The following is a 13,880-nucleotide window of genomic DNA, read 5'->3' as shown; positions in this document are numbered from 1 at the left end:
GCGGAGTAAATGCATTTTTCTACACGTTTTTGTTCCACGGGAAGCTGTGTTTGTATGCTGAAGACCCCAAAGCAGCTGGCATACAGTTTGACTTGCTCTCCAGAGGATCAGCAACCTGTGAAAATGCACCGTTTTGTTGGGGCCTGTTTAGGACACAACTTTACAAAACGTTCAGATACTGTGTTCAACACAATACATTTGTCAACGTATTCATTCTATCTGCAACATTAAACCTTTCCCATCCCTGAATACACACCTTTCCTGCTCTTTTCCACAAGTCACTAATGTATTATCATCTAACAAAGTTCATTTAAAAAAATGACCATTTTTCTCTATCTAGGAAAGTAAACCCTTTTAATTCACTAGCATCTACATAATGGTTATTGAATACTCCACAATATATTAAGTCTGGGTGTTATGGTACATGCATACAATTCAAGCTGTTTGAGAGCCCACAGTCACCAATACACATAGATGGGGTGGAGGGGAACGTAATAAACCATTTACCTCTGTGTGGATACTTAGTCTCATTCAGTAGAGCTCTAGTGTTACAAAAAAAAAAGCTCCAGCAATGTTTTAATCTCCTAGTCAGTCCCAGATCTGTTCGTGTGGCGTTGACAAATCCAGTGGTCATTATGGGGAACGGCACAAACTGATCTGGGACCAGACTAGGAAAGCACTACAGTACACCTTGGACCCTGGAGCATAAATGAAGACAGCTGTGATTTCACAAGACTGAGGGCTGGATTCAATCCATATTACAAAAGATCTGCGTTATAAAATGCCTTTAAATCAATGTTCCTGCTTTCGGAGACTGCATTCAGTGAAACTCGCATGTGTCGGCTCAATCGAAATGACCCTAAATTTAGGTCAGATTTCCCACAATACGAATTGAATCCAGCGCTTATACTTTGACAATTATACTGAGGTTACCTGCAGTATGGTCCAAATAGGAAATATGTAGAGAAGCATTCATGGCTCCTTGAACTCCATATTGCAGACAAAAAGAAAAGGTGTCCAGACTCGAAACAGCCACGATCAATTCTAAAAGTCTCACATTTGAAAGTCAACATTGCTGGGGAAAATGTTTTTTTTTTTTTGTTCTCTTTCACAGAAAGAACGTAGATACTGCGACATGAGTACACTTACAGCAAGTCTATGGTTGAATAACCAAAAAAAACTATTATATTTAATAAAATAAGACATTCAAGTACAGTAACATTTTTGCATGAAAATACAAAGCTACAGGGGAAAAAACCATTTAAAATCAAAAACGTTGTTTTCACCCAAAAAATTAAAAGCGGAAGTGCTAGGTCATTAATATTTCATTTGTTGTATCCATACCAACGCCACAGGGGTTTGCTGCCCGGAGACATAGGCAGTGTGTGGCGAGGAACTGGTTCCTTTTATGGCTCTGAGCGTTGCTGTGCCGTCCTGCCATCATTCATGGCCCTGTACAATAACTGCAGTCTGACTTGACCACTTCGCAAAGGCGGCGGGGGGCATGAAGATGGCTAGCGCCCATCCACCTCTCCCCAGCTCCGTTATAAAACTGCAATGCTTCCCATTCATTCTCCTTCAACCTGAGTCAATATCTCCGAGTCCGAAATGGCATCCTATTCCCTTCATAGGGCACTACATTCGACCAGGTCCTCTCCTCTCCGCCAATACATTGCTGGGAAGGAAAACAAGGGGGGAGCGGTGCATCCACAGCAGAACATTTTTCAATATATAAATGTATGTCTCCTTTCAGCTTGTCTTTATCCACCACAACATCCATTTTTACATATTTTCATGTGTGAAACAATTGAAATATTTATAACAGTTTGTTTTGTATTTTTCCTCCTTCCCATGCATTAGTGGACAAGTTAGCTGAACAAAGAGGAGTTTCTGTGTCGGTCCAAAATGGCACCCTATTCCCCACATAGTGGACCACTTTTGACCTGGCCAGCATAGGGTCCTAGTCAAAAGTAGTGCACTATATAGGGAATAGGTCCGGAGGTGGGAGGTCCAGCTCAGTTGTGTTGCAGCGTATTGGACTCTATAGGAGGGGCGGAGTCGTACAGTGTGTCCGTGTCATGCGTAGGCTCTCCGGCTAGCGTGCAGGGGTTTGACAAGGTTCCGGCTCCACAGTCACAGAAGAATCTACAGAGAAGGTACGGATTATAATATTGAAAATGACTGAAGTGGAAGAACGGGAGGAAATATCAACTGATCAAGTAGCCACTGAAATACTAGCACATCTCCAGTCAGCTCTTCGGATTTCTCACATTTCTTAAAGTCAATTACTGTACACAAACAGATTTGTATGTGAGCTATCATTTGGCACAGGAGGGAGAGGTTCTGCACACGATTGTGCAATATAAAACCAGATATAATTAAAAGTAACTTAGTGAAATATCACTGTCATTAAAAAGGCATTAAACAGAACAGTAACGTACCTATCATGCCTAATGAACTCAACGTCGTGCCCCTGGTGGCACTTCTTGATGCAGTTCACGCAGATGGCGTTGCGGTCTGTTGTGTTACAGGTGTGACACCTGACCACACGGAGGGACAGAACAAAGAAACAGGTGACGAGCCAAATGAGTTTCATCCATTAAAGTGGACAGATGGATCAATGAATCCAACATTGCTTAAAATAACTTAATCTTTTTGAGAAATACAGACTTAACATTTACAAAAGTAGCATTCTCAATAAATCAGAAAATCAAGAGTTGTATGTGGCTGTTTATCAAAGTTAGCCGACAAACTTCATAATCCTGCTTTCTGGAATACCCCACTGGATGACGCGCTCCCTCTATATATCCAGATATGTGTGGAGATCTCTCCCTCTATATATCCAGATATGTGTGGAGATCTCTCCCTCTATATATCCAGATATGTGTGAAGATCTCCCTCTATATATCCAGATATGTGTGGAGATCTCTCCATCTATATATCCAGATATGTGTGGAGATCTCTCCCTCTATATATCCAGATATGTGTGGAGATCTCTCCCTCTATATATCCAGATATGTGTGGAGATCTCTCCCTCTATATATCCAGATATGTGTGAAGATCTCCCTCTATATATCCAGATATGTGTGGAGATCTCTCCATCTATATATCCAGATATGTGTGGAGATCTCTCCCTCTATATATCCAGATATGTGTGGAGATCTCTCCCTCTATATATCCAGATATGTGTGGAGATCTCTCCCTCTATATATCCAGATATGTGTGGAGATCTCTCCCTCTATATATCCAGATATGTGTGGAGATCTCTCCATCTATATATCCAGATATGTGTGATCTCTCCATCTATATATCCAGAGATCTCTCCTCTATATATCCAGATATGTGTGGAGATCTCTCCATCTATATATCCAGATATGTGTGGAGATCTCTCCCTCTATATATCCAGATATGTGTGGAGATCTCTCCCTCTATATATCCAGATATGTGTGGAGATCTCTCCCTCTATATATCCAGATATGTGTGGAGATCTCCCCTCTATATATCCAGATATGTGTGGAGATCTCTCCTCTCCTCTATATATCCAGATATGTGTGGAGATCTCTCCCAGATATGTGTGGAGATCTCTATATATCCAGATATGTGTGGAGATCTCTCCTCTATATATCCAGATATGTGTGAGAGATCTCTCCTCTATATATCCAGATATGTGTGGAGATCTCCCTCTATATATCCAGATATGTGTGGAGATCTCTCCCTCTATATATCCAGATATGTGTGGAGATCTCTCCCTCTATATATCCAGATATGTGTGGTGATCTCTCCCTCTATATATCCAGATATGTGTGGAGATCTCTCCCTCTATATATCCAGATATGTGTGGAGATCTCTCCCTCTATATATCCAGATATGTGTGGAGATCTCTCCCTCTATATATCCAGATATGTGTGGAGATCTCTCCCTCTATATATCCAGATATGTGTGGAGATCTCTCCCTCTATATATCCAGATATGTGTGGAGATCTCTCCCTCTATATATCCAGATATGTGTGGAGATCTCTCCCTCTATATATCCAGATATGTGTGGAGATCTCTCCCTCTATATATCCAGATATGTGTGGAGAGATCTATGTGTGGAGATCTCCCTCTATATATCCAGATATGTGTGGAGATCTCTCCTCTATATATGTGTGAGATCTCAGATATCCAGATATGTGGAGATCTCTCCCTCTATATATCCAGATATGTGTGGAGATCTCTCCTCTATATATCCAGATATGTGTGGAGATCTCTCCCTCTATATATCCAGATATGTGTGGAGATCTCTCCCTCTATATATCCAGATATGTGTGGAGATCTCTCCCTCTATATATCCAGATATGTGTGGAGATCTCTCCTCTATATATCCAGATATGATCTCTCCTCTATATATCCAGATATGTGGAGATCTCTCCCTCTATATATCCAGATATGTGTGGAGATCTCTCCTCTATATATCCAGATATGTGTGGAGATCCATATGTGTGGAGATCTCTCCTCTATATATCCAGATATGTGTGGAGATCTCTCCCTCTATATATCCAGATATGTGTGATATGTGAGATCTCTCCCTCTATATATCCAGATATGTGTGGTGATCTCTCCCTCTATATATCCAGATATGTGGAGATGATCTCTCCCTCTATATATCCAGATATGTGTGGAGATCTCTCCCTCTATATATCCAGATATGTGTGGAGATCTCTCCTCTCTATAGATATGTGTGGAGATCTCAGATATGTGTGGAGATCTCTCCCTCTATATATCCAGATATGTGTGGAGATCTCTCCATCTATATATCCAGATATGTGTGGAGATCTCTCCCTCTATATATCCAGATATGTGTGGAGATCTCTCCATCTATATATCCAGATATATGTGGAGATCTCTCCCTCTATATATCCAGATATGTGTGGAGATCTCTCCCTCTATATATCCAGATGTGTGGAGATCTCTCCCTCTATATATCCAGATATGTGTTTAGATCTCCCTCTATATATCCAGATATGTGTGGAGATCTCTCCATCTATATATCCAGATATGTGTGGAGATCTCTCCATCTATATATCCAGATATGTGTGGAGATCTCTCCATCTATATATCCAGATATGTGTGGAGATCTCTCCCTCTATATATCCAGATATGTGTGGTGATCTCTCCCTCTATATATCCAGATATGTGTGGAGATCTCTCCCTCTATATATCCAGATATGTGTGGTGATCTCTCCATCTATATATGATGTGGAGATCTATATATCCAGATATGTGTGGTGATCTCTCCCTCTATATATCCAGATATGTGTGGTGATCTCTCCCTCTATATATCCAGATATGTGTGGAGATCTCTCCATCTATATATCCAGATGTGTGGAGATCTCTCCCTCTATATATCCAGATATGTGTGGAGATCTCTCCATCTATATATCCAGATATGTGTGGTGATCTCTCCCTCTATATATCCAGATATGTGTGGTGATCTCTCCCTCTATATATCCAGATATGTGTGGTGATCTCTCCCTCTATATATCCAGATATGTGTGGAGATCTCTCCATCTATATATCCAGATATGTGTGGTGATCTCTCCCTCTATATATCCAGATATGTGTGGAGATCTCTCCCTCTATATATCCAGATGTGTGGATCTCTCCTTCTATATATCCAGATGTGTGGAGATCTCCCTCTATATATCCAGATATGTGTGGAGATCTCTCCTCTATATATCCAGATATGTGTGGAGATCTCTCCATCTATATATCCAGATATGTGTGGAGATCTCTCCATCTATATATCCAGATGTGTGGAGATCTCTCCATCTATATATCCAGATATGTGTGGTGATCTCTCCCTCTATATATCCAGATATGTGTGGTGATCTCTCCCTCTATATATCCAGATATGTGTGGAGATCTCTCCCTCTATATATCCAGATATGTGTGGAGATCTCTCCATCTATATATCCAGATGTGTGGAGATCTCTCCCTCTATATATCCAGATATGTGTGGTGATCTCTCCCTCTATATATCCAGATATGTGTGGAGATCTCTCCCTCTATATATCCAGATGTGTGGAGATCTCTCCCTCTATATATCCAGATATGTGTGGAGATCTCTCCATCTATATATCCAGATATGTGTGGTGATCTCTCCCTCTATATATCCAGATATGTGTGGTGATCTCTCCCTCTATATATCCAGATATCTCTCCTCTATATATCCAGATATATCCAGATGTGTGTGATCTCTCCCTCTATATATCCAGATATGTGTGGTGATCTCTCCCTCTATATATCCAGATATGTGTGGAGATCTCTCCATCTATATATCCAGATATGTGTGGTGATCTCTCCCTCTATATATCCAGATATGTGTGGAGATCTCTCCCTCTATATATCCAGATGTGTGGAGATCTCTCCCTCTATATATCCAGATGTGTGGAGATCTCTCCCTCTATATATCCAGATGTGTGGAGATCTATATATCCAGATGTGTGGAGATCTCTCCCTCTATATATACAGATATGTGTGGTGATCTCTCCCTCTATATATCCAGATGTGTGGTGATCTCTCCCTCTATATATCCAGATGTGTGGAGATCTCTCCCTCTATATATCCAGATATGTGTGGAGATCTCTCCCTCTATATATCCAGATATGTGTGGAGATCTCTCCCTCTATATATCCAGATATGTGTGGTGATCTCTCCCTCTATATATCCAGATGTGTGGTGATCTCTCCCTCTATATATCCAGATGTGTGGTGATCTCTCTCTATATATCCAGATGTGTGGTGATCTCTCCCTATATATATCCAGATGTGTGGAGATATGTGTGGAGATCTCTCCCTCTATATATCCAGATGTGTGGAGATCTCTCCCTCTATATATCCAGATGTGTGGTGATCTCTCCCTCTATATATCCAGATATGTGTGGAGATCTCTCCTCTATATATCCAGATATGTGTGGTGATCTCTCCATCTATATATCCAGATATGTGTGGAGATCTCTCCCTCTATATGTCCAGATATGTGTAGAGATCTCTCCATCTATATGTCCAGATATGTGTGGAGATCTCTCCCTCTATATGTCCAGATATGTGTGGAGATCTCTCCCTCTATATGTCCAGATATGTGTAGAGATCTCTCCATCTATATATCCAGATGTGTAGAGATGTGTGGAGATCTCTCCCTCTATATATCCAGATATGTGTAGAGATCTCTCCATCTATATGTCCAGATATGTGTGGAGATCTCTCCCTCTATATGTCCAGATATGTGTGGAGATCTCTCCCTCTATATATCCAGATATGTGTGGAGATCTCTCCATCTATATGTCCAGATATGTGTGGAGATCTCTCCCTCTATATGTCCAGATATGTGTAGAGATCTCTCCATCTATATGTCCAGATATGTGTGGAGATCTCTCCATCTATATATCCAGATATGTGTGGAGATCTCTCCCTCTATATATCCAGATATGTGTGGAGATCTCTCCATCTATATATCCAGATATGTGTGGAGATCTCTCCCTCTATATGTCCAGATATGTGTGGAGATCTCTCCCTCTATATGTCCAGATATGTGTGGAGATCTCTCCATCTATATGTCCAGATATGTGTAGAGATCTCTCCATCTATATGTCCAGATATGTGTGGAGATCTCTCCCTCTATATGTCCAGATATGTGTAGAGATCTCTCCATCTATATATCCAGATGTGTAGAGATCTCGCTCATATATATATATATATATATATATATATATATATATATATATATATATATATATATATATATATATATATATATATATATATATATATATATATATATATATATATATATATATATATATATATCCAGATGTGTAAAGATATCTCTAACACTCTCTCTCTATATATCCAGATATGTGTAGAGATATCTATACACACAGGGTAAGAAATTATTACCTGTAAAAATCGTGCATTGGATAGCTGGTGTAACTGGAAATCTTGTACAGGCACTGACCTCTGCTCACAGCTTTTTCAATGGCATCTTGATTGTTCATTATTTTGTTATCTGGGGGGGAATACAGGAGAACGGGAGGGGGGTTGGATCAGAACAGGTACAGATAAGAAAAAGTAATTTAGAGGCAATTTCAGAGAATTCAAAACCACCATTTTGCCAAAGAGACTCACCATAAGTAGTTCCTATAATGTTAGATTCTAGTAACAATACGTTCTCTTTTACCTTTCATTGTAACGTTGACACCCGATGCGAGAAACAACCCTCCAAAGCGGTTGTTGAAGATCTGATTGCCCTCCAGGGTTGCCGTGGCATGATTGGTTATCTCAATACCTGGTGGACATAGAAACGGAGACAGGTCAGGATCAGCATGGGGGAAGTGGAGATTCAGGACCCCCTAAGCACCTGTGGAGATCGAGAATTTCATTAGTTTAATATAGTTACACTTCCACCTAAACAAACTATCAGACGACAAGGTGGAGACACACTATAGTGTTTTCAAAAAGTATTCAGACCCCTTGACCTTTTCCACGTTAGGTTAAAGACTTTTACAAAATAGTATATGTAAAAAATCAAAATCTACACACAATACACCATAATGACAAAGCAAAAACAGGTTTCTAGAAAGACCCTTTACTTTGTTGAAGCACCTTTGGCAGAAAATACAGCCTTGAGTCTTCTTGGGTATGACGCTATAAGCTTGGCACACCTGTATCTGGGAAGTTTCTCCCATTCTCTGAAGATCCTCTCAAGCTCTGTCAGGTTGGATGGGAAGTGTTGCTGCACAGTTATTTTCAGGTCTCCCCGGAGATGTTCGATCGGGTTCAAGTCCGAGCCACTCCAGGACATTCAGAGACTTGACCCGAAGCCACTCCTGCGTTGTCTTGGCTGTGTGCTTGGGGTCGTGGTCCTTTTGGAAGGTGAACCTTCACCCCAGTATGAGGTCCTGAGCACTCTGGAGCAGGTTTTCATCAAGGACCTCTCTGTAAATGCTTCGATCCTGACTAGACCCTGCAGCTGAGAAACACCCCCACAGCATGATGCTGCGACTACCATGCTTCACAGTAGGGATGGTGCCATGTTTCTTCCAGATGTGATGCTTGCCATTCAGGCCAAAGAGTTCAATCTTGGTTTTATCAGAACAGCTAATCTTATTTCTGAAGGTGCCTTCTGGCAAACTCTCCAATCTCCACAGAGGAATTATGGAGCTCTGTCAGAGTGACTATGGGGTTCTTGGTCACCTTCCTGACCAAGGCCCTTCTCCCCCGATTGCTCAGTTTGGCCGGGCATCCAGCTCTATAAAGAGTCTTGGTGGTTTCAAACTTCATCCATTTAAGAATGGAGGCCACTGTGTTCTTGGGGACATTCCATTTTTTGGTACCTACAGACAATTCCTTCGACCTCATGGCTTGGTTTTTGCTCTGACATGCACCTTATATAGACAGGTGTGTGTCTTTCTGTCCTTGAAGAAGGCAGTTAACCCACTGTTCCCCGGTAGGCCGTAATTGTAAATAAGAATTTGTTCTTAACTGACTTAAATAAAGGTTAAATAATAAAATAAATGTAGTTCCAGTGAAAGAAAATCTTAATGCTACAACATACATTCTACATACAAATTACATTCTAGACAATTCCGCTTGCAACTTTGTGGTAACAGTTTGGGGAAGGCCCTTTCCTGCATGACAATGCACCCGTGCACAAAGCAAGGTTCATACAGAAATGGATTGTCGAGATCGGTGTGGTAGAACTTGACTAGTCTCCACAGAGTCCTGACTTCAACCCCCTTTGGGATGAATTTGAACGCTGACTGAGCCAGGCCTAATCATCAGTGCCCAACCTCACTAATATGGAAGCAAGTCCCAACAGCAATGTTCCACCATCTAGTGGAAAGCCTTCCCAGAAGAGTGGAGGCTGTTATTGCAGCAAAGGGGGGGAGCAACTCGATATTAATGCCTATGCTTTTGGACTGAGATGTTCGACGAGCAGATGTCCATATACGTGTCCATTTGGGATTGGGTCCCACCTCTTCAATTAACCCAATGAGTCTCACCCACTGCAACGCTGGCGCAATTTGGAATTCTAACCCCATTTAAACATTGTGTTTGAGCTGTTTTGTGAGACATGGGTGTATCCTGGGTCTTTTTACGTCTGTAGAGTCGATGGTTTGAGCTACAAGTTATCTATGAAAAGCTGGGACTCTCACGAAAACGCATGTGACATGTTTTGCTCTGTCGCTAACAAGCTACACAAGAACCGTTAAAAGGTAAGAGTTTCTTCTACATAGTGTCTATAATACTGTGATACGCTCACATAGTTGCCGTCACAAAATCCACACAGTTGTTACTGACTAGGTGGATATTCATTTCCCAGGGAGGAAACCATTTCTGTACTTACAGCATTCATACGAATTAATTTTGATCAGGATTTTGCTTGAGGACATTTATTTTCAGTCTATTAAACTCATGAATGCAACTGTTTATGTGAAATAGTTTTTTAAAATGTGAAATTGTGAAATTGTTTTGTGTTCAGCCCCGCCCTGAAAATAAAATGGTAAAAAAAAAAGGCTAAATATAAGGGCTGGACATGCAGAAAAATTTAAGTCAAATAAACAAAAAGCCGATTTTAGCTGGAGTCTCGAGACTGATAGGGTTAGCGTCTACCTATTAATCACATGGAGTCAAAGCTAAATACTGCCTGGTCATGCGTAATACGCACACAGTCAAATACATTTTTTGCGGCATTTGTTATTAGACCAATCCAGGTAGTCCCTACCCCTTTCAGTCTGCTTTCCTTCATATGGTTCCTAATGAACACAACTCTGGACTGAACTCTGCTTTCTAGCATAGTGTCGCCCACCTGCAGCGAAGCCGTCAAATATCCTGTTCTTCCTCAGGATGGGGTGGCTGTTGGTGCTGATGAGGACCCCTGCCTGGGCGTTCCTGAAGATATCGTTCTCCTCCAGTAAACCCCGTCCTCCGTTGAATATACAGATCCCTCCGTCTCGCCCGTCGTGGATCTTATTCCTCCGGAGGGTGGGGTTGCTGTCAGTCTTTATCCACACCCCCGCCATGGCGTTGTCAAAGATCTCATTGTCCTCGATGAAGCCCAAACCTGAAACAGAGTCAGGATATCAGCCAAGAGGTCCCCCTTTCATGTATCATGGTTATAGAGTTCATGAGGGAGCATCTGAGTGACACAGGAATGTGATGGAGCCACTCCACTCAGAACCTGTGAATCCAGGGTGTCTTAACTGTTCTGCATCATGAATTTCATGTGGAAAAGGTACACTTTCTGAAGAAAATATGTGCTTGCTTCACCCCTCTGCCGACAAAATCAAGCTGAGAGGAGACAGAGGATGGATAGAGACTAACAGTTGGTTTCTCACCTGAGTTGTAAACCAGAATGCCTCCATTTTGACCTCCCCAGATCTTGTTCCGTCTGATTTTGGGATTGCTTCCAGTTCTGTTACAGTGGGAAACATTAACCAACAAATCAATCAATGCATATAATTAAAATCAATAGTATGACAAAACGTGCATAGCAATGTGATAAATCATCTGTTAAATGCCTTTATTAAAACAGAAACATGCACTACATTATTTACACAGGTTGTCAGTGGGTCCCACCGCGTGGTTGTCAGTGGGGTTGTCAGTGGGTCCCACCGCGTGGTTGTCAGTGGGGTTGTCAGTGGGTCCCAACGCGTGGTTGTCAGTGGGGTTGTCAGTGGGTCCCACCGCGTGGTTGTCAGTGGGTCCCACCGCGTGGTTGTCAGTGGGGTTGTCCCCAACGTGTGGTTGTCAGTGGGGTTGTCAGTGGGTCCCACCGCGTGGTCCCACCGCGTGGTTGTCAGTGGGTCCCACCGCGTGGTTGTCAGTGGGGTTGTCAGTGGGTCCCACCGCGTGGTTGTCAGTGGGTCCCACCGCGTGGTTGTCAGTGGGTCCCAACGCGTGGTTGTCAGTGGGTCCCACCGCGTGGTTGTCAGTGGGTCCCACCGCGTGGTTGTCTATTGATTTTGAGTTCCAGCCCTTTCACTGACCTGATTTGAACTCCAGAGTACATGTGGTTGTAGATATCATTGTCCTCCAACACTCCATGGCCGTTGTCGTAGAAGTAAACACCAACCTGTATGACCCACAAGACAAGAGGGTGGGAGTGTTTAGTTTGCATTCATCCATCCATCCGTGGGAGATGAGTGGCCCATGGAGCCAACTGAACTGACTTTGTGTGCCACCCCCCCCACTCCAGACACACAAAGGTGAATGCATACACACACATTGTGATATTGTTGTATGGTGGTATTGAACATGTTGTGGATATGTGGTGGTGTGGGGATGTTATATGATGTACTGTTATATTTAGCTCATTCAGTACAAACAGTTTACTGTTTTATATGTAATGTGGATGCTTTGGTGTGTTTGGGCCCCAGGAAGAGGGATCCCAAATAAATGCAACTCTCCCTCTATGTCCATACCTGTTTCCCACTGTGTATCCTGTTCCTCCTGAGGACAGGTGTGCTTCCTGTGGTCACCCAGACTCCTGCCAGCGTGTTGCTGTAGACCTCATTCTCCTCAATCACTCCCTGTCCCTTTTCATGCTACAGGGGAGACACATGAATTACATTACTAACATCCTTATCCTCTGTCAGTCTGTTGCCTACTGTATGAAGGTTTATTTAACACTAATATGGCAGGCTAATAGTGGTTAAATATGCTAAAGGGTTGCAGATAAACCACAGCTATGAGCTTCATAAGTACTAAACATGTGATTATGTGCTTTCTTTAAATACAATTTTAAAAAGGTTCTAGAAAGCTCTACTTACCACATAGATGCCCCCGTGCTGTCCGTCGTGGATCTTGTTGTGTCGTACGATTGGGCAGCTGTTCGTCCTGATCTGGATCCCTGCCAAGGCGTTACCGTAGATATCATTCCCCTCAATGAGGCCTCGGCCGTCACCGAATATGTAAACGCCACCCTGGTTACCGTTGAAGATGGCGTTGCCCCTGTGATTGACACACCGTGGAAAAATGGCACCATTGACTATCCATTTACACATCAGCATCAATACATTGTAATATAGATTGCATAATGGACAAAGGGAGAGATGAGACAGCGAAAGAGAGAGCGAGCACGAAAGAGGATTTTTTTTTTTTAAAGTGAGAGAGAAAGAGAATGTATTTGACCCGAAACCCCACTGACCTTATTGTAGGATCGCTATTGGAGGTGACCCACACTCCAGCAAAGTTGTTTGCATAGATCTTGTTCTCGATGAACTGTCCTCGGCCCTTCTCGTGCACGTAGATCCCTCCCGTCTGTCCGTGGTGGATCTCACAGCGCACCACCGTGGGGTTGGCGTACGCCTTCACCTCAAAGCCAGCTATGCGGTTCCTGTGGATGTTGCAGCTCTCAAAGTATCCCTGCAGGAGGAGACCTTCGCGTCAGTAATAAATCAGAATACCATGGCTATTTCTCAATTAATCGTTGCTCGATTCATCCGATCATCACTCCTCCTTTTCAGAAGCATTGGATAAGAACTTCAGAGGAAAGAAACCATAGACTCTCTCCAAAATAAGGTTGATAAGAGCAAGGTGTTAAAAACAACTTTCATTTCCTATTTAGAAAATGACCTCAATCCGATCTTGTGTAACCAAAATTAGGAATAGATTTCCATGTTTTTAGAAGCTGTGGATTAAGGTTTATGTAACTAAAACCAGTGGTGGGTCTTCAAAACCTACAGTCGGATGAAACCGGGAGGCAACACTTCTCTTTAAGAACAAGAACGGCTACAGACTGAGTAATTACAGCACGTTTTTCGCCAGCTACGGTAGAAACCAAGGTTCTTCCTCAATTCTTTCCTCATTACCTTGCATACGCTCCTCAAAACGCATTGA

The 13,880-nt window shown here is 42.3% G+C and overlaps 1 protein-coding gene across 3 annotated transcripts in view; it reads right to left on the bottom strand.

Moving 5' to 3' along the window:
• Positions 1-337: 337 nt before the first annotated feature.
• The window catches only part of LOC118371531 (F-box only protein 11-like), a 50,014-nt gene continuing 36,471 nt past the window's right edge, over positions 338-13,880 (bottom strand). For 2 of the 3 annotated variants that reach the window (XM_052470746.1, XM_052470747.1), the window contains exons 12-21: positions 13,189-13,406; positions 12,812-12,992; positions 12,464-12,586; positions 12,029-12,114; positions 11,378-11,454; positions 10,849-11,103; positions 8,218-8,325; positions 7,938-8,046; positions 2,442-2,540; positions 338-2,145 (exon numbers count right to left, since the gene is read on the bottom strand). In XM_052470746.1, the coding sequence (XP_052326706.1) occupies positions 2,016-2,145; positions 2,442-2,540; positions 7,938-8,046; positions 8,218-8,325; positions 10,849-11,103; positions 11,378-11,454; positions 12,029-12,114; positions 12,464-12,586; positions 12,812-12,992; positions 13,189-13,406 (1,386 nt within the window). In that variant the 3' untranslated portion in view covers positions 338-2,015. The remainder of the gene's footprint in view (positions 2,146-2,441; positions 2,541-7,937; positions 8,047-8,217; positions 8,326-10,848; positions 11,104-11,377; positions 11,455-12,028; positions 12,115-12,463; positions 12,587-12,811; positions 12,993-13,188; positions 13,407-13,880) is intronic. The other variant, XR_008071057.1, reaches the window with a different exon arrangement.

Source organism: Oncorhynchus keta, chromosome 2 (genome assembly GCF_023373465.1).
Source record: "Oncorhynchus keta strain PuntledgeMale-10-30-2019 chromosome 2, Oket_V2, whole genome shotgun sequence".
Lineage (NCBI taxonomy): Eukaryota > Metazoa > Chordata > Actinopteri > Salmoniformes > Salmonidae > Oncorhynchus > Oncorhynchus keta.
This window is presented reverse-complemented; position numbering and strand designations above follow the sequence as displayed.